This window comes from Canis aureus, chromosome 14 (genome assembly GCF_053574225.1).
Source record: "Canis aureus isolate CA01 chromosome 14, VMU_Caureus_v.1.0, whole genome shotgun sequence".
In the NCBI taxonomy this organism is placed as follows: Eukaryota; Metazoa; Chordata; class Mammalia; order Carnivora; family Canidae; genus Canis; species Canis aureus.
The window spans coordinates 24591863-24615660 of record NC_135624.1 but is presented as its reverse complement, the minus strand read 5'-3'; the positions used below and the strand labels follow the sequence as shown (position 1 = coordinate 24615660).

Genomic DNA, 23798 nt, shown 5'->3' with positions numbered 1-23798 from the left:
ATTGCACAGTCAGGAAGTGAAATCTAAGAGTTCTGAACTACGTAGCTAAATGTTGAAGGCATGGTCCAACACCGTGCACACAGAGTCCCTTGGCAAAGACTAGGAGCTAATTGGTTCAGGCAACTAAGGAAATCTCTATATAGTCACTAGAACTGAGTTAAGACTTTAATTGAATTCTATAAATTAAACTTTACAGATTTAATTCAGAAAAGTCATTAAGAGACAAGAAACCCTGAGGTGGGAGGAGAATCTGATTTTCAGAACTGCCACATTATTTTAAAAGACCTAGTTTTCTTTTCTTTTTTTAAAGATTTGAGAGAGAGAGAAGAGGGGCAGAAGGAGAAGCTGAGTTCCCACTGAGCAGGGAGCCTGAGTTGGGCTCAATCCCAAGACCCTGAGATCATGACCTGAGCCAAAGAGGTGTTTATGCTTAACTGAGCCACCCAGGTGCCCCTAAAATATATAGTTTTCAACAAAAAATTATATGAGATATTAAAAACCAACAGTTTCTCTCTCTCCAAAGAGCACCATAAAAATGGCCAATAAACATGAAAGCATCACTATGACTAGCATCATCAGTCATTAAAAAATGCAAATCAAAACCACACGATACCGCTATATACGCACTAGTATGGCTTTTATCAAAAGGACAGACAATAACAATTGTTGACAAGAATGTACAGAAATGAGAATTCTACACTCCTAGGTATATATCTAAGATAATAGAAAATGTATGTTCAAACAAAAAGCTGTATGTGAATGTTCACAGCAGTGTGACCTATCATAGCCAAAAAGTGGAAACAACCCAAATCTCCACAGAATGTGGTTTTATCCATATGACAGAATATTATTCGGCCACAAAAAGGAATGAAGTACTAACTCAGGATGCTACATGTATAAACCTTGAAAACATTATGCTACATGAAAGAAAACAGTCACAAAAGACTATACATTGTATGATTGCATGCACTTACATGAAATGTCAGAATAGGCAAATCCATAGAGATAGAGAATAAAATAAGTGCTTGCCAGAGTCAGGAGAATGAGTGCTAATGAGTGCAGTGGTTGTAGGGAAGGACAGCAAACAATATTCATGAATATTTAAGTTAAAAAAGCAAACTACTAATTGTATGTACCAAATAATCTCACTTGATGATATTAGCAGTTATTTCCCAATTTATTTTATTTATTATTTTTTTTATTTCCCAATTTAGAGATTTATTCTAGTTTTCCAATGATCTACTGGCAACATAATTACCTTCATAATGAAAAATAAAAATGTTTATAATTATATGCAGAGAAGATATTTGTATGAAGAAGTTTATTGCCAAAACCTGTAAACTACTTAAGCACCCAACAACAGAAAATAGATTTAAATAAGTTATAGTTCATCAATATCTATTACAAATGACAATACCAAGATATGGAGTCATTTAGAAAAAGGATTTTATTAAGTAAAAAAGAAAAGAATACAGAATCTTAGTTACTCCACAAGAGGTAAAACAATGTATATGCAGAGATTAGGAGGAAAACAATGGACATTTACAAACAGTAGAGGAAGGAAGACAGGGTGGTGATTTAAAGAATCAGGGGAAGGAAGTTGTCGATTCATTTTGTCAAAGTGTAGAGCGTTTTTGGCCAAAGGGCAATGATGGGAAATTAATAATACTCGCCCAGCTGGTGCCCATCTGTGTAGTAAAGGGGTAACTCAGTAGCCTGAATTATTCAAATCCTGCACATTCCAAAGAAAAGATTAGCCCTTGACCAGCTCTAAACCCCTGGAATACCCTGTCTGATAAGGGTATCTCTATATATGTGGGGTCTTGGGCTCTGCTAGATGTTAATAATGTGACTTATGGTAGGAGCCTTGGGTCACCCTTATCAGCCTGACCTCTGCAGAGCAAGTAAGGAGGGTCAGCCATGTACCCACTCCATGCCTGTTGGCAGTACTCTGTTGTCATACATCCTTGCTGGCAAAATTAAGCACTATCTGTATGACTCCACTGGGAAAGAACAAGGGGAAGCTTGTGCCTATTCTCTCCTGGACTCTACCCTAGGTGCCTTTTACCATTGCTGAGGCGTTTTGTTGTTGTTTAAGTAATCTCTATACCCATTGTGGGGCTCAAACTCATGACCTTGAGATCAAGAGTTGCATGTTCCACTGACTGAACCAGCCAGGTGCCCCCTATCTTTGTTGAATTTATTCTGTATCCTTCCACTGTAATAAACCATAACCATGAGTATAACAATTCTGAGTTCTGTGAGTCCTTCTAGCAAATCACTGAACCTTAGGATAGTCTTGGGGACTCCTGTCACTGACATATAGATATTAATTCATTTAATTCTCACAGCAGTCTTGGCAAGGGTGGTCCTACACCAAGTAGAAAGTACATGTGCTTGAGAGAGACCAAGAGAAATGCAGAAATTGGACTTGATGAAGCAGGGTCCTAGGAGATGAAGGAGATGGATTCAGGATCAGAGGTCAGTATGTGCTTGTTTGTGCTTCATTTTATTCTTTTTTTTTTTTTTTTTGCTTCATTTTATTCTTTTGTTAATTTTTTAAATTCAAATTAGATATACATGGGATATTGAGCATATATTTCCAATAAGAGTCATCACAATATTGTCTGTTTCCTGGGATATAGTTTGTTTACAAATAGACGCAGTTAATCAAACTAATGTAAGAGCTAAGTTTGGCAGATAAAATATTAATTACTAAAATTGATGAAAAAGGCAGGAGCTGCACATCCGAATCTAACAGACCAGATAAAGTTCATGATTTTATGAATTAGTTTTATTGAGTAGGCTCAGTCTTCTCTAACTCTATTAGTTTGCTTAATAAATACTTTCCTCAAAAGAGGGCAAAAATGATGATGATATGTAGAAAGAAACTCAGTGTCACTTGTAGGGCATTCCTGTCCAAAGCACTTAAGTTGAATCTTATCATAAGGAAACAACAAACATCAACTGAGGGACAGTCTACAAAATATCTGGCCAAATGCTTCAAAAATATCAAGTTATAAAGACAGACTCATGAGTGGTGCCAACATAAAGGAGACTAAAAGAGACATGACAACTGAAAAAAATGAATCATCTGAGATTTTCTTTTGCACTAAAGGACATTTTTACAACTGATAAAATAGATAACAATAATATGTTCATTTCCTGATTTTGATAATTGTTTTGTGGTCATGCGATAAATATTCCTTAGTCTTAAGAAATATACACTGAAGCATTTAGGGGTGAAGGGGTATCAAGGCATAGACAGGAAGGGAAGGATAATGCTAATTTAACAAGATGTTAATATTTGATTCAATATTTCTGAGAGAAACATATTTGGAAATTCTTAGTATTTTTCTTGCAAATTTTCTGCTAATTCTGAAATCATGCTCCATTGGATGCTCCACCCATCTCCCCAAAGAAAAAACAGGGAAAAAGTAAACTTAGGTTTGGCCTAAATGAATTGAATCTAATTCAAAATCACAGGAGACCTAGCCAGTGTGTAAATCCCTGGCTCAATTCTAGAAGTAGTTCAGTGTGGAACTCAAAATATGTTGCAGATACAAATGGAGGACATATGTTTTAAAACTCATTTAATGTGAACAATCATATGTTACCTGTTACATATTTGCAGTTATCACTGACTTCAAAATCTCACTTTAAGAGGGCTGAAGGAAGTGAAAACTTATGGTTTCAACGTTAAATAAATGCATAACAAAATGCTTTTCCCAAATAATAAATATTTATATTAACAAAACTCTTTTTTCCACTGTCTTGGAAACTCAATTATATATTCTAAGTAGATACTTGATAATCTAATTCCAGAGAATTCAAATTAAAAGTACTTTACAAGCTCTTGTCTGATTTACTTTACTTATAAAGATCCTTGTGAAGTACTAGGTTAATTTAGTAGTCACTATCACATAGATGGGAGAAAACTTAGTAAGTTGGTGGAAGATCCTAAGGCAAAATCTGGGGCTTACATCTGGTACGTCAGACACTAGACCAAGTCGCTAAGAGAAACATGAGTTAAAGCATTACAACAAACTGTACATTCAGACATTCTGGCTACCTTACAATCCTGGATGACACTATATTCTGCTTAAAAGAAAAAAAAAAAAACAAATAAAATGAGCATTATGAAATCATGAATAAATACAATCTAAAAAGAGTTTGTATAAACCCTGCTTCTCCCATGGTGGAAACAGACAATTATACCTTCTCATAAAGTCTTTTTTGTGATTCAAGTTCCAGATGTCTCATTTCTAGGTCTTTGGCTGTAGTAGCAATTTCTCGATCTCTCATGTGTACCTATGGCCAAACAACAGTGTGAACACCAAAAAGAACTGACAAGATAATTTCTGTTTAACAGCTTTAGTAATCTTATAATCCAAATAACCCACTAAAAGTATTTAAAATAAAAAGTATTGGGTTTTTGATACCAGAGTAATTGATAGTCTATTACTATTCATTGCAGAATCTAGGAATAATGTCTAAGTTAAAGTTAAGCTTAATTTTCTAAAAAGGAAAGTACAATTACCATATGCTCATCTACCCAGACTGCAAGAACAGATGGCAGCTCTTACCACACCATATCAGCCAATATTATGAGTAAGAAAAACTTGAGCAATTTAAATTTGCGGTGGTTAAAAGTATAGAATGTTTAATCTTATTAAATATAACATTATTTAATGTTCTTTTTGAATAAATGCTTATACTTAAAAAATTTTTTTTTTTAAGATTTCTTTATTTTGGGGGATGAGGGGAAGGGCAGAGGGAGAGAACCTCAAGCAGACTGCCTGCTGAGCATGGTGCCTGACACAGGGCTTGATCCCATGACCCTGAGATCATGACCTGAGCCGAAATCAAGAGTCACCTAGGTGCCTGTAAGTGACTGTACTTTTATAAATTCAGTTTGGCAAAGAGTAACTCCAATTTTAAATGTGCTCTGCTTGGACTTAGCTAATTTAAAGTCTACCTTTCTTCAGATTTTGATTATGTGGAAGCTTTTTACACTTATACATGAGAGGATTTGAATAAGGGCCTCTTTAGGTGGCTAGAAAATATTAGGAGAGGTCTTAAATGAATACTTGGCTGCTTAAAGTCCCCATTTTTTAGGAGAGATATGTGTTTTAGAAATAAAACCAATGACATCAGTTATCAAACCCCATTCGTTTATTCAGTAAACATTTAAGAATTGCATTACTATTTGTATGTGTAAGTATTAGACATTGTAAAGAGATCAAATACCTATTACTGGAGAAACAGAGTAAAAATGAAAATACGGTGGGACATACAAGGACATGCATCTGAGAAGTAAATAAATCACTGACCGGTGACCAGTTCAACTTAGGAAGGTTACTGGGAAAGCCAACGAGGTCAAAAGTGGGGATGCTCAAGTTTATGAAACAAGAATAGTAAAAATTCTAATAGGTGGAAGAGAGGTTTGGCATAGTTAATAATGTGTTTTAGGAATTTCAATTAGAGAAGCTCTTTTGCTTAGACATACAAATAGCTTAGTGCCAGAGCAACCACAGATCAACTCTGCTTACTGCTAATGGATGTGCAGTCACTTGAATGTGTCACTGTGGACTTAAACAGTTTCCCTGCTGGTGCCTGCACGGGGAGCAGAAAAGCTCTGGCAGTTTAGCAGGGTCAGAGCTCATGAACAGAATAGGGAGATGAAGAATAGGAGGCTGGAAGGGTAAGCAGAGGCCAGGTCATATGAACTGAAAGGACTTTACAGGATTCTTTGACAAAAAATTGCCTTCACTATCTCAAAGAGTTTGGAATAAAGAGGTCAGAGTTTGTTCTAAGCCTGTACTACTTTTGGAGAAGAATATATGCTTTTCTAGAATAATGAATTATCAACCTCATTTATTCACTGAGATCATGAAAAGGAAACATAGCTTTCAAAACCCAATTTAAAATTCACTGGCTTTAAATAAAACAAAGGTATTATCTCATGCTATAGAAGAGATGATAGATTTCTAATACAGATGAATGCAAAATACTTTCAAAGACTGAAAAAATACTTAGTATTTGACCAAAACTAGGTTTAAAACTCCCTAAATGAGACTATAAATTCAATGCAATCCTAATAATCCTAATAAAAGTGCTGCTAGGATGGGGTGAGGTAGAGATCTGGAAAGAAAAAGTGATATGATTCTCAAACTCCATTTAAAATGATACACATTTGGGCAGCCCCAGTGGCTCAGCGGTTTAGCGCTGCCTTTGGTCCAGGGCATGATCCTAGAGTCCCGTGTCGGGCTCCCTGAATGGAGCCTGCTTCTCCCTCTGCCTGTATTTCTGTCTCTCTCTCTCTCTCTCTCTCTCTCTGTGTCTCATGAATAAATAAATAAAATATTTAAAATAAATAAATAAAATGATACACATTTGAGAATACTGCAGAATATCCTGAAAAGGTGAACTTATAGTGGGAATGAGGCCCACTAGTTAGGAAAACACTCCGAAACTGTCATTCAGTGTGGTGCTGGCTTAGGAGCAGACACAGCAATGGAGGAGATACGATATATAAGGGGATTTAACACTGAATAAACCATCAGTTGGCAAATGACTTTGTTCATCAACAAATGGGTGTGACTATTCCAATAAAACTTTATTTATGGATACTGAAATAGGAATTTCATGCTTTTAAAAATGTCACATAAGGGCAGCCTGGGTGGCTTAGGTGGCTTAGTGCTGCCTTCGGCCTAGGACGTGATCCTAGAGACCCGGGATGGAGTCCCACGTCAGGTTCCCTGCATGAAGTCTGCTTCTTCCTCTGCTGTGTACCTGCCTCTCTCTTTCTCTGTGTGTCTCTCATGAATTTAAAAAAAAAAAAAAAAAAAAAAAAAAAAAAAAATCTTAAAAAAAAAAAAGTCACATAATTTCCATGTCATGAAATTATGTTTCTTGAGTTCTTTTAACCATTTAAAAAGTTAAAACCAGGGTTGCCTGGGTGGCTTCATCAGTTAAGTGGCTGACTTGTGATTTTGGCGTAGGTCATAATCTCATGGGTCGTGGGACAGAAATCCATATGGGGCTCCGCAACTCAGCAGGGAGTCTGCTTGAGATTCTCTCCCTCTGCTCCTACCCCCCACTCACTCTCTCTAAACCAAATAAATCATAAAAAAAAGTGACCAGTCCAAATTGAGGTATACTATATAAACTATTAGATTTCCAAGATTTAGTATAAACAAAAAGTAATATATCTCATTAATAACATCTTTGTACTAATTACATATTACAATAACTTGGAAATCTACTGTATTAAATATTAATTTCATGTTTCTTTTTTATTTTCTTATTTTTTTTAATGTGGCTATTAGAAAACAAGATTGCCTATGTGGCTCACATCATATCTCTACTGGATCCTGCTGCCTCAAATGGCACAAACAGCCAATGTAAATTGATAAGGAAAAAACCTGATAGAAAAAAGGACAAAAGATATGGACATAAAATTTATAGTTCTACAAACAGAAGATAGTAAGTAACTTGGGAGATATTTAACCTCACTAGCAAGAAAAAAAAAAGGCAAATTAAAATATACAATTTGCACCCATCAGATTGGCAAATATTAAGACTGATGTACTCTGAATTGACTAGGGTATAAGCACTCTTATATATACACTTAAAATAGGTAGGTTCATTTCTAGAGAATAATTTGGTATACCTTGGAATTTACTCAACAAAACTATGAGTGCAACCTGAGTGCAATTTGTACTGAGAATGCTAACCTAGCACCGTTTTGTACAGCAAAGCACTATAAACCACCTCAATGTCTAACAGCAAAGGATTAATCAAGCGATAATATAGTCACAATGGAATGCTAGGCAACCATGAGAAATGGAAAAGCTGTATTGCCATTTTTCAGTGTATCTCTGGGGGAGGAAAGGAGAGAAGAGTGGGGAAGGTTTTGACTCCATGCATTTTATGACAGAAATTTTCTTGTATTAGCCATGTGCAAATTTTTATACTAAAAAAGAGTATTTCCCCTACTTCACAGTTAATGGTTAATCGATGCTTCTATTTTTCGAGAAGTAGTCGCCAAGGATGCCAGTCAAACTGACTAATTTTCTTGGCATTTCTAAAATCTTTAATTATTAATGAAATATGAAAGTGAATAAGAAGAGCCTAGGGAAAAGTGAAAGTAAAGAGGCTATTTAATATTCCTTGTGAATTCTAGCAATAACATTGATCTTGAGGGTGTTTGGGTCACAGTTCAATGAGAGTAAAGGGTGATCCCAAGTGAGCACAAAAGTAGTGGTCATATACCTTTCTCTCGAGTTCATCGTCCAGCCTTCTTAATTCCATCTCACGCTGATCTTGCTGCAGCTTCAGAAAGCGCCTTCTTGTAGCATCTTGTAAGTGCATCTCCTTTACTTTCAACTCTCTTTTCACAGAAGCTAGTCTTAAATACAAAATACATCAAGAGAAACAAATCAACACATTTCTCAATGTAGATTTAAATGGAAACATGTGTCCCAACAATGAAAGGCCTGGCACGTATTAGGGTGCACTGCCCCAGTGTGACTGGTGCTACCGTGGCATGGTGGTATGTATACCACACATGGGTGAACACTGCCCATGTCTGCATGCATGGAAATGACACGTGTCTACACACAACTGGTTATTCATTTCAGATTTAAAAGTTCTTATAACAGGTCTATTCAGATCATCTCACTACAGTCGATACCCTTTTTCTGAAGAAGAACAAAAATTGCTCCAGTGTGACCAAAGATTACATAGGCTTACTCTTCCAGAATTTTAGTATAAGGTTAATGCTCAGTTCAGTAATTGTTTTTAACCCACACTAGAAATTGGTTTCATAAAGTCCCAACCAAGAGTAAAAATCAGTAAACACTTACAGAAGTGAGTTTCCCAACGATTAGGTTTTTTTTTTTAAAGATTTTATTTATTCATGAGAAAGAGAGAGAGAGAGAGAGAGAGAGAGGCAGAAACATAGGCAGAGGGAGAAGCAGGCTCCATGCAGGGAGCCCGATGTGGGACTCGATCTGATCCGTGGACCCCGGGATCACGCCCTGAGCTAAAAGCAGACACTCAACCACTGAGCCACCCAGGAGTCCCTACTATTGAATCCCATAATCTTAATCAATTTAAACATTTTGCTTTATTAATGTATGTTCAAATAAGCATTTAGCACTTCTAGCACCCTGTCCTCCAAAGTATGAAATGCATAGAGATAATCATTTTATGTTTCAATTTTCAAGTCATGCCAGTATGCTTAAAACACAATTTTAAGGGCTCCCTGGGTGGCTCAGCGGTTTAGCTCCTGCCTTTGGCCCAGGGTGCGATCCTGGAGTCCCGGGATCGAGTCCCACGTCGGGTTCCTGGCATGGAGCCTGCTTCTCCCTCCTCCTGTGTCTCTGCCTCTCTCTCTCTATCATAAATAAATAAATATTAAAAAAAAAACACAATTTAAAAAATTATGCCTTCCTCAAGGTGATTTACCCAGCACTGTATTACAGAGCATTTCTGCCTATTGTATAATGATGTTTCCAATAACATCCTCCAAGGTACATTAGGTCTTGTATTACTTCTGAATAATCAGTGCAAAATTATAGTGCAGTGCAGTATAGTTTCAGAATTATGTTTCAGTATATGTCAATCTTTTGAAATGTGGTATATGCAGATTTCTTTTTATTAGCTTATATTTTTGCTTAATGGAAATGCCACAGGTGGGTAATGCTATATATATAGAAAATAAAGAAGAAAATAAAAATTATTTGACTAACTCACATGTCCAGATTTTCTCAAAGCGGTAACACATACCTCTGCCTTTGCTGTACCATCTTCTCCTCCTCCTGTAAGAGCAATTCTCTCCTTGTTTCTTCAGCTTTACGAAGGAGTTCTTGTTTTTGGTACCAAGCTTCATCTTCAACTCTTTGCTGGTCTACTTCAGCTTGCATATCTTCAACCATCTGCCTTAAGTAGGGAATACTTCTTATTACATCCAGACACAAACAAGCCTCCAATATACATTTGTGATCACGAAAGGGTAAATTGCTATTTCCCTTTGAGACCCTGAACAACTGCCTTTTACTTTCAAAAATTAAAGTTTATCTCATTCAAGGGGAAGAAAGCACTGGAAAGGATGCCCTATGTAAGTCTCACCAAAAAATGCAAAGAAAAAAATGCAAACAAAGAAAACTGAGTAATTTAAGTCCAAGAACAATCAAAACACGAAATATATACCTGATTAATATGATTGTTTTACTTCTATATGCAAGAATTAAATACCTTTAAAGATATTCCCAGCCTTCAAACTCTGATTCTACACAAATACTTAATATTTTACATGTGTTTTTCATAAAAATTTTGTCTATATTTATAACAGATTTTGCTTCTATCCCACAAAGTACAACTATTCCATGATTACCTCTCCCTCAGGTAGTCCAATTCATCATTTCTTATTCTTTCTCGCTCCTGTGTCTGATAGTCCACGATGAACTTTGGATATTGGTTAAATACTGGATACTGCCCTTTTGTCAGTGCCACAAAAACATGAAGCATGCTGTCTGGATGAATGTCAGTGGGAGTGGTATCCATGAGACGATAAACTTCCTTAATTACAACACTTATATCCAAGTTATTCCGATGATGAAAAAAATACTGTAAGAGAACTTTGTGTTTAAATTGTGATTTACATAACAAAGCAACTATGAGATAGAATTAAAACAAGAGTTTAAAGTATGAATTTTCTTTCTCTCTCTCTTTCTTGGCAAATTCACTGAAGATTTTCTTAACCCAAGTTTTTGAGTCAATTTCATATTTTCAAAGTCCAATAAAATTTCAAAACCAAATTTCTGAAATAATACTTTTTAAGTTTTAACTCAAACCAAAGGCCTCCTTTATATTAGAAGAATACTTCAACCCACAATGGAGCAAGCTCTTCCACTTGGATTTTTTTCTCTGCAAAATCCAAAATAAATAAATATGAAAATAAATTAGCTTGATTCGTTCAAAATATTTGAAATGTTTCCACATTATCTTGTTCTGCTGGCAGGTCCAAATTATTTTTTTTTTAAGATTTTATTTACTTATTCATGAGAGACATACAGAGAGAGAGAAGAGGAGACATAGGCAGAAGGAGAAGCAGGCTCCCTGCAGGGAGCCCAACATGGGACTTGATCCCAGGACCCCAGGATCACGCCCTGAGTCAAAGGCAGATGCTCAACCACTGAGCTACCCAGGTGCTCCCAGCAGGTCCAAATTCTAAAAAATATATGTATATATGTATCTTGTGAACATTAAGTAAAAATAAAGTTTGACAGGGGGCACCTGGATAGCTCAGTCTGGCTCTTGATTTCAGCTCATGTCAAGAGTTGGGAGACTAAGCCCCTCGTTGGGCTTTGAGCTCAGTGGGGAGTCTGCTTCAGGTTCTCTCATCCTTCTGTCCCTCCTCACCCACACTCTCTCTCTCTCAAATAAATATATCTTTTTTTTTTTTTTTTAAAAAGGAAAACTAAAAACCTTTTAAAAAAATAAAGTCTGCTAGGAACCACAAAATAAATAACAAGCAAGCCCAATTCCTCTTGTCTACCAAAAGAACCTCTTCTTTTATTATTTATGTATTTGAGAGGGAGACACAGATAGCGAGAGAGCACACATGGATGGGGGGAAGGCGCACTGAGCAAGGAGCCCAATGTAGGGCTCCATCCCAGGACCCTTGAGATCATGACCCGAGCCGAGGGCAGATGCTTAACCAACTGAGCTACCCAGGTGCTCCAAGAACTTCTCCTTTAAAAAACCTCCTCTCATGCTTTCCTAAGTAACTTTCCTCTTATGTCTCAAAATTCTCATAGTAACCATTTCATATGTGTAATAAGCATCCAGACTGTCACAGACTGGATGGGTCACTTATAAAACCACACACAGAACAACGACCCACCTGTTAAACATCCTTTACATAGGCAACAAGCATGGAACTTCCATATTACCATGTTTCTTTTCTGAAGCTACGACTGTAAGACAAATAGTGTGCTGTAATTGCCTGTTGGATTATCTACCAACTATGTCAGAGTAAGGATGTGGTACTGCATTACTACCCACCCAGCACTGGTAACTGACATGCAACAGGTACTCAATAAATGAATGGATCTTTCAATTGAAATAAATGAAACTTGAGAACCATTACTTAAGAACAAGGATATTTACCTCAAAATCATCTTTAAGACTGCAGTTGAGCAAAGGAGCTCTAGAGCATATGTTGTAGGCTACAACAGTCATGAGGAGGAATGAAGGATGGTTGGAAAAGACATTATCAAATAATTTTAGCCACTCCTCTCTTGTTAGTACTTCTGAAAAAATGGTTTCAAGAAGAGGCCAAGCATACAGCTAAAATAAATAAGGAAAGATTTATTAGTTTCCTATGGAAAAGTCGTTAAGTCATTGCCAATATTCTCTTACATTTGATGGAGCAGTTAGAGTTAAAAACAGTTATGTTAAAAACAACTGGGAAAAGAACCACCTTACTCCGGACCTTTCTTTACAGACTTTCAGGAAAGCAGTTTAAGGAAGAAGAATGGAATACTGTTAAAAATACAAAAGGTAGTGTATTCTTTTATTATACTCTTTCAAGAAAATACTGCCTTACTTATACCAGAACCAATGTTAGCTTCCCAAATAAGCCATGTTATCCTAAAAAACCTTATTCTTCTTACCTGGGAAGTTATATCGTGATCTATGAAGTGCTGCAGTAGTTCTTTGTCATGAAATGCCAAAACATTTTCTATCATACTGAGAATATTGATAGGAGGATTCGGAAAATATTCAAACCAGTGTTGACACCAATTGACTATGAAGAAAAAAATAGAAAATTTATCTTTACCATTCTGATTTATCAAAAGATTTTGCAATTCTTAAATGTATCCACTCTTTATGCCATCAATATGCTCATTAACAAAGAATACATGATAACTCTTCAAGTTCTAGAACAATTGATTTTAAAGTTCCATCATGTTAACAATAGTATTTTAGGTTTATGGAACTGGCCAATTTCTTCAAATGAGAGCAGGTGATAAGAAAGTGTCAATCAAAACAAACGATACTTCCCTTAGTATTCCTGATCCTCACCATAGGGCATTCTGCTTCCTACTTCTCCTGGTTAACAGAATGACCCTTCTAAAAAAACTTCTTTCTTAAGTCTTTGTTAAATGTGACGAATGGGGGGTGCCTGAGTGGCTCCATCGGTTAAGGGTCTGCCTTCAGCTCAGGTCATGATCTCAGGGTCCTGGGATTGAGCCCCGCACTGGGCTCCCTGCTCAGTGGGGGAGCCTGCTTCTCTCTCTCCTCACGATTTGCGCTCTAGCTCTGTCACTATCTCTCTCTCTGAAATAAATAAAATCTTAAAAACAAAACAAAACCGATGAACATTAAATGCCAATCTCCTGAAATCTACTCAAATTCATACCTAATCAGGGATGCTTGAGTGGAAAAGGACTGTGGTTCCATCCTTTGATGATAAAGGTCTCTTCACATATTAGCTAACGAAGGTTTAGGTCAGTGGAATTTTGGATTACATACGGTTATAAAGGGCCTACTAATTCCAGAAGTCAATTATTTATTAGTAAGTAAATTTGAGTTAATAATTAAGGTATAATTAAACTCTTGCAAAAACTAAGCTTTAGGGATCCCTGGATGGCGCAGCGGTTTGGCGCCTGCCTTTGGCCCAGGGCGCGATCCTGGAGACCCGGGATCGAGTCCCACGTCGGGCTCCCGGTGCATGGAGCCTGCTTCTCCCTCTGCCTGTGTCTCTGCCTCTCTCTCTCTCTCTGTGACTATCACAAATAAATAAATAAATACCTTAAAAAAATTTTTAAAAACTAAGCTTTAAAGGAAATTATTTCGACTTCTTTAACTGCTGCTCGAGTTAACTCTAAGAGAAAAATCCAGTTCAGCAACATGTGCTAAGTACCTACCATGACTCAGACAGACACTGCTAATCCTAGGAATTGTCAAACACTGCACACAGATACGGCCCTGATTTTTATACCTAATCATCAACAGAACACTGCTTTCAATTAGGCAAAAGGGAAACCCTGCTTTACACAGTAACTTCCTCTGTTCGGCATGGAGTCACCACAACAGGAGTACGAGTAGAGGACCTAGACACAGAACTGAATGAGAACAGGATAAGGAGAAATCACTGTGTGGAGATCTTTGACTCCACCTGAAGAACTAACTCCCTCTTGGTCATAAAGAGACTGTAAAACAGTGCTTAAAATGACTTCTATAAACACATTCCAAATCATATACCAAAGTGATTATATTCCTTCAGACTTTCTACTAGGTCCCAACTAGACTGTGAACCTGAACGGTCAGAACAATGGTAATATCGCAAGCAGTGCTAACATTTAGTTGGAGCTAACATTTAGTAAATGTTTATTAGCTAAACTAGTTTGAGACCCTTGATGAAAATTCACAGCTACTCATGCTGACCATGATGGATCTTCTAGATTTAGATTTCAGGTTTAGAAGGAAAATCAATTCCTCAGCACGTAATCATGCTCCAACGATTTAACAAGATTTTACTGGAAATAAAGAGTGCAATTGCTGGGTTATATGGTATTTTATGTTTAACTTTTTGAGGAACTGCCAATTTTCTACAGTGACCATCATTTTACATTTCCAGCGATATATGAAGGTTCCAATTTTTCCACATTCTTGCCAATCCCTCTTTTTTTCCCCAATTTTGAAATTATAGCCATCCTAGTAGGTATAAGTAGCATCTCAGTGTGGTTTTTTAATTTGCATTTCCCTAATAACTAATGATCCAGAGCGTCTTCTCATGTACTCATTTGCCACTTAGATATCTCCTATGGAAAAAAGTCTAATCAAGGTCTTTGCCCATATAAAAATGGGATTATTTTTCTTTTTGTTGTTGAGTTGCTTCTTTTCCTTTTAAAACACAAAGTGTTTTGCCAGGGTAAACTAGTATAACCCTTTTGAGGAATCAATTAGAATATTCTTATTTTTTTGACCTAATAATACCAATTCCAGGAATTTGACCAAGAGAAAAGAATCATAATCATTTCTATGTAAAGATAGTTATAACATTGTTTCTTGAGGTAAAAATTAGAAATAACCTAAATGTCCAACAACAGATTAAACTAGTACATTTACATTATAGAATATTTTAGTAGTGAGGGGAAAAAAAAGAATCCTACAGTCAATAAAATATAAAGTTTATAAAAAGAGAAATGTACATAACATTAAAGTAATATAATTATAAATTTTTTTCAATTATAAAAATTTTAAATATTGCTTAAAATGTATGGAAAAATTATTTAAAAAACTAAAGGTCTACCAGTTGGGGAACTAAATTATAATACATCTATATGATGAAATGTTACATTACCCAGGGAATAAATTATATTTTTCAAGAATATTTAATGATTTGGGGGAAATGCTCTTATAAGAAATTCATCAATATATTATCAAAGATTATCCATGGGGAGGAAGAACACTGGTGACTTTCCTTTTGTAGATTTTCCTATATTTTCTCCAATGATCAGTAAAAATTAACCAAAGCAAATACAATGTAATTAAATGAACAAAAAAACATAAAGAGAAATATAATACTCACAATATGTATACTTGAATCTTTTATTTCTTTTAAAAATTTTACTGTTATAGGTAAGAGCTTTTCTCCTTTGTACAAGACAATCTTTTAAAGTAATTTAAAATACATATAAAATTGTTATTTTTGTTAAATCAATCTATAATTGGATCCAGTTTATTAAATGCTTTACATACTTGTTACAATCCTAGGAATATTAACTGACTTTCAGTAAGTAAAGAATCTGCTTCTTTCTTATTATTTTTAAGATTTTATTTATTTGAGAGAGTGAGTACACGCAGGAGCTGGGGGGCTGGAGGGGGCACAGCAGAGGGACACTTGAACTCCCCGCTGAATGCTGAGCCCCAGGAGTGGATCCCAGGACACTGACTGAGATCATGACCTGAGATGAAGTCATATGGTTAACCAACTGAGCCATCCAGGTGCCCCTGCTTCCTCTTACTAACAAAATCTAACCTGTATTAGTATCTTCTAAAATGTAACTATCCAGATTTTCCTGTAAATAAAAAGGTTTATGTATAAATATCCAAATCATCCATTTCACGCTCTGTATCTGATTGTTTAACACCAGAATTGCTAAATGTCACAAAGACATCAGAAAAACAGACAGAAATCTGCCCTTGGTTTCATTATTTAATACTTATTTACTTACTGATGAGGGTAGCAACAACTTCAAAACAGATGAGTTGGTTGTTCTGGAATAATTTTACAAATGGAAATGCCAAGAGTGGAAGATATGGTGTGTCGCTGAAGATGGCAGACCAGTGAGCTAACGCAGATAGGGTTCTGTGAATCATGTAAGAAAACAAAGACCAGAAAAGTTTATTATTAGAATTTTAAGTAAAACATTCGCATGATAAAAAAAATTTGCTACAGACGGTATATTTGATTCTCCCCTCTACCTTTGTCATCTAGCTTACTTCCCCAGAACCACTGTTAAAAAGTATAGATCTTTTTTTTTTTTTTTTAAAGATTTTATTTATTTACTCATGAGAGACAGAGAGAGGGAGGCAGAGACACAGGCAGAGGGAGAAACAAGTTCCACACAGGGAGCCCTACGCAGGACTTGATCCCGGGTCTCCAGGATCACGCACTGGGCTGAAGGCGGCGCTAAACCGCTGAGCCACCCGGGTGCCCTAGATCCTTTTTTTAAAAAAATCACAAAGGTTGATATAAACATTGTTTCCACACCTTGTATTTTTTGCTTAATAGTATCTTGGAAATAGTTCAATCTAAGTAGATGTGGAGCTTTGATGGCACATGACAGTTTTGTGTAGATACCTTAATTTCTTAAATTTGGCTTTACTGGGCATTTCAGTTGCTTCTAATCCTTTATAAACAATGCCATGCTTAACGTTTTATTTACATTTACATGTGGGAATATAGATTTGGATAAATTCCTAGAAGGGAATTGCTGAGTCAAAAAACATGTGCACCAATTTCAATAGCCAGTGCCAAATTATTCTTTGCAAAAATAGCGTCTATTCACATTCTCATTAGCAGAATAAAGGGATGCCCATTTTTTCACTGTGGCCAACATGTTTTATTATCAATTTTCTTTTTCTTTTTTTAAAGATTTTATTTATTTATTCATGAGAGACATAGAGAGAGAGGCAGGGACACAGGCAGAGGGAGAAGCAGGCTCCCTGTGGAGAGCCCACTGAGGGACTCAATCCTGGAACTCCGGGGTCACGCCCTGAGTCAAAGGCACATGCTCAACCACTGAGCCACCCAGGTGCTGCTCCAGGACTATTTTTTTTAAATTTTGGTCAATTGAAACTCAGAAAAACAACGGCAATGTGGTTTTAAATGTGTATATATACATATTTTTTCAATGTAATTTTGACTGGCATTTATTATAAGGGAGATACACAACTTTTCATGTTTAAGAACTATATCCTCAGCTATGAACAACACATTCAATCCTTTTTCCATTTTTTTTTTAAGATTTATTTATTTGAGAGAGAGAAAGAGAGAGAGAGCGTGCACACACAGAGGGAGTGGGAGAAGGAGAAGCAGACTCTCTGCTGAACAGGGAGCGGGATGTGGGGCTGCTCATTCCTGACCCTGAGATCATGACCTGAGTCAAAAGCAGAAACTCAACCAACTGAGCCACCCAGGCAGCCCCTCTTTTTCCATTTTTTATTGGTTGGTCCTTTCCACACTCATTTTACATGAGTATTTCATATAGAAACCAGCCTTTTGTCTTATGTTTTATATATACTTTTTCACTTTTACATTTGTCTTTGGGGAATTTTTTTACATGTAGAGATCTGTGTTCATATCAATCTCTTCTGGACACATCATGCTTTAAAAGGCCCGCCTTACTCTAGGGCTGTAATTCTCCTATATTTACTTTTAAGGTTTCCTTTTTTTAAAAAAAAAACTTTTATTTTGAAATAGTTTTAGGTTTCCAAAAAAGCCACAAAAATAGTAGAGAGGTTCCTATATACCTTTCACTCAAATTATTCTAATGTCAACATCTTTCATAAATATGGTACAATTAGGACACTAAGAAATTAACATCAGTACTATGCTATTAACTAAATCAGACTTCATTCAGATTTTATCATTTTTCCCCATTTTTTTATGTGTCATTTTTTTCATTTTGCCAAACTAGGACTCAACACTACATTTATTTGCTAAATTAAGAGCCCATAGGCTCTTCCAACATGGGAGCTCCCCAGTTTCTTATCTTTAGGACATTGACATTTTGGGGGAATATCACATAGTTATTTTATTTATAGAGTGTCCCTCAATGTTTTCTCATGACTTAGAGTGGGGTTTATACGTTTTTGGTTAAGAATACCTAGAAAGTGATGTGCAACATATTAAGGTGGTATCTGCTGAGTTTCTCTACTATAAAATTCCCATCTTCTCATTTATAATTAATATCTTGAGGAAGATATACATATTGCTGCAATATACTGAACATACCTCTGTAACACTCTGAGTAGTTTCCTGCTTTTGATGGGGTATTTCTTCTGAAGGTTGAGAAATGCCACATGAACACCTTTATCTTCCAGGCTGTTAAATGCAGTATGGTTTTCAGGCAGTTGTAGCAGAGAGCGCCAAATGAACATTCTGAAATAAAGGTATAATTTTAACCTAAAGTTTGGGGGAGGGGTGTAAAATTGATTTAACAGGGAAGAATGTAAATTTTACCTGTATTTCATTGGATATTCACCATAGCCTTTTAATAAGATTTGCAAACGCTTTTTGTTTAATCCATCTGACAACTCATTCTTAAAAAAAAAAAATAACATCAATAAGTGACATCATCACAAAACAGAAAGGGTAATCTAGCTCACAATGGCTTTCCAGCATTACTTATTTATTTATAGATTTTACTATTTGAGACAGTGAGAAAGAGGGTGCAAGTTGGGGATGGAGGAGCAGAGAGGGAGGAGGAGGGAGAGGGGAGAAAATCTCAAGCAGATTTCCCTCTGAGCATGGAGTCCAATGCAGGACTCCTGAGATCATGACCTGGGCTAAAACCAACAGTCAGATGCTCAACCAACCAAGCCACCCAGGTGCCCCTGGAACCTCTTTGTAAACGAAGATAAAATCCCCAGGTTAAGTTTGGCCTGGGTTTTATCTGTTCTTATCCTGACCATATACAGACGAAGTTCCTACTTCCCTTCCCATGTCATGACGCCAAGATTATAGTGAAGATTTCACCCTGTTCAAGTATTCTACTTTGACCTACTCCTTAGAGCTGGCTATGAATTGCTGAGAAGCAGCCCACTCCCTGACATATTTCTGAAGAATTCCCAAATTTGACTCCCACTAGAGTACTGCCCTGAAGGTGGTGCCTCTTATTTTCCAGAAATCAATTGTGACCATGCCCTTAGTCTTCCCAGAAAAGGCTCCTGTAAATTCTCAGGAAAGCTGAAGTCAGATCATGTCTCAGAGCTATCATTCAGCTTATTTTCTCATCAGAACATTCAACTAACAGGAATGAGATTATCCAACCTTTACACAGCTAGGTTTGTGCCTGCTACTTAGCTTTTTAAAACTAACTGATATTTTTGGAGGGGAGGTGGGTAGGGGAGATGGGGTAACTGGGTGATAGGCATGAAGGAGGGCACTCGACGGAATAAGCACTGGGTGTTACATGCCATTAAATTCTACCTCTGAAACTAATAATATACTATGTTAACTAAATTGAATGTAAATTAAAAAAACTAATATTTTAAGATTACCCATAAAAGTAATAAAACTATAAAGGACATAATTAACATGAAAATGCAGACAATAGTTACATCTATAGGATAGGGAGAGAAATGTGATTGGGAGTAGGCACACGGGAGCTTCAAAGCTACTGGTAATACTCAGTTTCTTAATGTGTATGTGGGTATGTCCTGAAAAGTGTTAACATGGGAGGTCTGAGAACACTACCCTTAGAGAGGTGTACTTGCAAGGCTGGGCCTTGTCTGGAGTCTAGAAACCTGGATTTCAGGAAATTTCCCACTGTCCCCAGATAAGAGTGGCTCACTGTGCCTAAATTGTTCGTACACTGTGATTTATGCTGAATACCTGCTCTCCTTGTAGAGTCCGGGATTTTGAGATGTACTTAACCTACGATGCCTATATAACCAGCTTTCACTGAAAACTCTGGCCACTGGGTCTCTAATGAATTTCCCTGGTAGACCACGCTTTACACATTCGTATTATGTCAGGTTCACAATTTTAAAATGCTCAGAGGAAAAAAAAAAGAGGTCATTAAAATTAATGTGAAAAACGCCAAGTGCTTGTGTGAATATGGAGCAACTAGAGCTCTCAAATACCTCTTGGTGGGAATGTAAATTGTTTCAACCAACTTCTTGGGAAAACTGACAGCATACTACAGCGGAACATAAGCATTACCAACAGGCTGGTAATTCCATTTCTAGGTTTTTATCCAGCATAAATATGCCCAACGTTCGCCAACAGACATGTACTACAATGTGCACAGCAGCACTATTTCTAACAGAAAATTTTTTTAAGAAGTAGAAAACCATCCAAATGTCTACCAACTACAGAATGGATAAAATTTGGTTTACTCACATGATGGAATTTTATATAGTTATGAGCGAATGATGTACAACTACATGGATTTCTCAAGCATAAATAAAACATAATGTTGAATGAAAGAAGCCAGATACAGGACTACAAACTGAATGATCCAATTTATATAAATACAGAAAAAGGCAGAACTCATCTATGGTGTTACAAGTCAGGAGAGGAGTCATTCTTGGGAAGAAAGGGTCTGGAAGGGACCAGAAGAGGGCCTTCTGGGTGCTACTAAGGGTCAATTTTTGGATTTGTGTGCTAGTGACACAGGTGTGTTCGGTCTATTAAAAAAAAAAAAAAATCACTGAGCTGTATAGTGTACTTTTGTGTGTGCAATTGGTTTAATGTCAATAAAAAGTTTTAAAAGTCCTTGAAAACATTACCAACTTCTTTATGAATATTTATATTTACTTTCAATTCCAAAGTAATATATGATCTTTGAGAAAATTATGAAAACACAAAAAATTTACATAAAGAAGAAAATAAAACTGAAAGCCCATCCCGCAAAGGTAATTTTATTAGCATCTTGGTTTTTCTTCAAAAATAATACGTATGTACTCAAAGTCTTTTCAAATCAAACTGATATCCAAGTATATAGTACTTATAGCTTGCTTTTTATTTTTAATATACTGTAATTATTTCCCTTTCCTCTTAAATATTCTTAGATTTCTAGTATATAGCTCTATCATAATTTATGACTGGTTACCTACAATCAGACATTTTGGTTGTTTCTAAGTTTTTCTTGAATAAATCTCTTTCTCTCTCTCTCTCACACACATACAGTATAGAAATTATCGCAAACAAGGCAAAAAGGCAAAGTAGCTCATTCTTTCTCAGAACCATTTGGCTTCTACTATCAAAAAATTTTTTTTTAATTTTTTAAAAAATTTATTTATGATAGTCACACACAGAGAGAGAGAGAGAGGCAGAGACATAGGCTGAGGGAGAAGCAGGCTCCATGCACCGGGAGCCCGACATGGGATTCGATCCCGGGTCTCCAGGATCGCGCCCTGGGCCAAAGGCAGGCGCTAACCTGCTGCGCCACCCAGGGATCCCTACTATCAAAATTTTTATCCAAACTCTGATTTAAAAATTCTACTTCTCCCAATACATTTGTGCAAATGTTCAAAGATAATTATATAAGGCTTTCCACTTCATCACAGATTGTATTAACATGAGATTGATGATATAATCTAAATGCCAGCTAAGCACAGTAAATTAAGGCGAAGGTATATGCACAAAGGCAATACAATGCAAGTATTTTTTAAATGTTGTAGCATCATATGCATAAATATAGATATTTAATATGTTAAGTGATATAAGTTATAGAACAGTACTATGATTCCATTCATGTAAAAAAAATAGAAAGGTTAACACGTGCAGATATACATATATTTCTATATGCACAGAAGACTCCTGAAGCGTATCAACAACTATTAACAATGATTACCTCTGGGGAGTGCGAAGAAGAGTGGGCTAGGGGACAGGGAAGAAGAAAGATGTACTTTTATTTTTTCCCTTCCTAACATTCTATAGTAGCGTTAACAACGCAACTCATGCATGTAATTTTAAGTTTTCTAGGAACTATGTTAAGAAAATAAAAAGATGCAGGGATCCCTGGGTGGCGCAGCGGTTTGGCGCCTGCCTTTGGCCAGGGCGCGATCCTGGAGACCCGGGATTGAATCCCACATCGGGCTTCCGGTGCATGGAGCCTGCTTCTCCCTCTGCCTATGTCTCTGCCTCTTTCTTTCTCTCTCTGTGACTATCATAAATAAATAAAAATTAAAAAAAAAAAAAAAAAGAAAATAAAAAGATGCAGGTAAAATTAAGTTTAGTAATGTTTCATTTAGCCCAAGGTAATCAAAATATTGTCATTTCAACATATAATCGATGTAAATTATTTATATTTTATATTCCTTTTTTTTTCTTTTTTTTAAAATTTTTTAAAAATTTATTTATGATAGTCACACAGAGAGAGAGAGAGAGAGCGAGGCAGAGACACAGGCAGAGGGAGAAGCAGGCTCCATGCACCGGGAGCCCGACGTAGAATTCGACCCCGGGTCTCCAGGATCGCGCCCTGGGCCAAAGGCAGGCGCTAAACCGCTGCGCCACCCAGGGATCCCTATATTCCTTTTTTTTCAAAGTTTATTTACTTTAAGTAATCTCTACAGCCAACATAGGGCTCCAACTCAAGATCCTAAGAGCAAGAGTCACACATTCTTCTGACTGAGCCAGCCATGTGCCCCAAGATGTTTTACATTCTTCTGCTTATACAAAGTTTTCAACATCTGATGAGCATTTCTCACATACAGCACATCTCATTTCAGACTAGGCACATCTGAGGTATTCATGAGCCCCACGTGGCTAGTGGCTAGCGTACTGGACAGTGCAATTCTATACTGTTTGACTTTTTAAAAAACCATAAACATGTACTAATATAATTGTATATTGAAAATTTAGAAAACATGTTGTAATTTCAGTTACAACTTTCTTATCTTCTTACCTTTCCTTTAAGTTCTAAGAGAGGGAAGAGTGATGATGGCTTTAAGTATCGTAAATCTCCTCCATAGCAGAGTCATGACAAAAATGTCATCATAATATATTCTTACCTCTTTGTTTTCAAAACTACCAGTCAGGTCTTTCTTTAGTATTCTGGTTTGTATTCTGTTTTCCCTTGATCTGGCTGGCCGTTGTACTCTTCCTGATGTTACTTTCATCTTAAGGTCACCAGAATTCAGTTTACTCTTAGGCAAATCTTCAATCACTTTCACTAAGGGAGGAGGTGGCTAAAAGGGAGAAAAAATAAAATCCAGTGGCTATTCTTAGAACACAGACCTGTTCACATAAGATTTACAAAATTTGTTGTGATCAATTTCATAATGTACCTTTACATTATTCTCCAAGCAAAAAGTGTACATAAAATATCCAAAAATGTTTCCTTGTTGTTAAATCAAATTTCTGCCAAATTCCCTTGAAGAACACAATAAAGATACGTGAATAACAACAATAGAGAATTTAATTATCCTTTGAAAGCTGGCCTTAAACCATACTGTATCAATTTATTTTTAAAAAAGATTTTATTTACTTGATTGAGCATGAGCAGGGGCGGGGGCGGGGGGGGGGCAGAGGGAGGGGGAAA

General features: G+C 36.4%; 1 protein-coding gene across 3 annotated transcripts in view; it reads right to left on the bottom strand.

Annotated features, from left to right (window-relative positions):
- Positions 1–23798, bottom strand: part of TBC1D31 (TBC1 domain family member 31) — a 68239-nt gene that overhangs the window by 13262 nt on the left and 31179 nt on the right. For all 3 annotated transcript variants that reach the window (XM_077847102.1, XM_077847103.1, XM_077847104.1), the window contains 10 exons: positions 23269–23445; positions 18770–18849; positions 18542–18688; positions 16257–16390; positions 12687–12820; positions 12181–12360; positions 10403–10635; positions 9796–9948; positions 8278–8413; positions 4219–4311 (listed from right to left, as the gene is read on the bottom strand). In XM_077847102.1, coding sequence (XP_077703228.1) covers positions 4219–4311; positions 8278–8413; positions 9796–9948; positions 10403–10635; positions 12181–12360; positions 12687–12820; positions 16257–16390; positions 18542–18688; positions 18770–18849; positions 23269–23445 — 1467 coding nt within the window. The remainder of the gene's footprint in view (positions 1–4218; positions 4312–8277; positions 8414–9795; positions 9949–10402; positions 10636–12180; positions 12361–12686; positions 12821–16256; positions 16391–18541; positions 18689–18769; positions 18850–23268; positions 23446–23798) is intronic.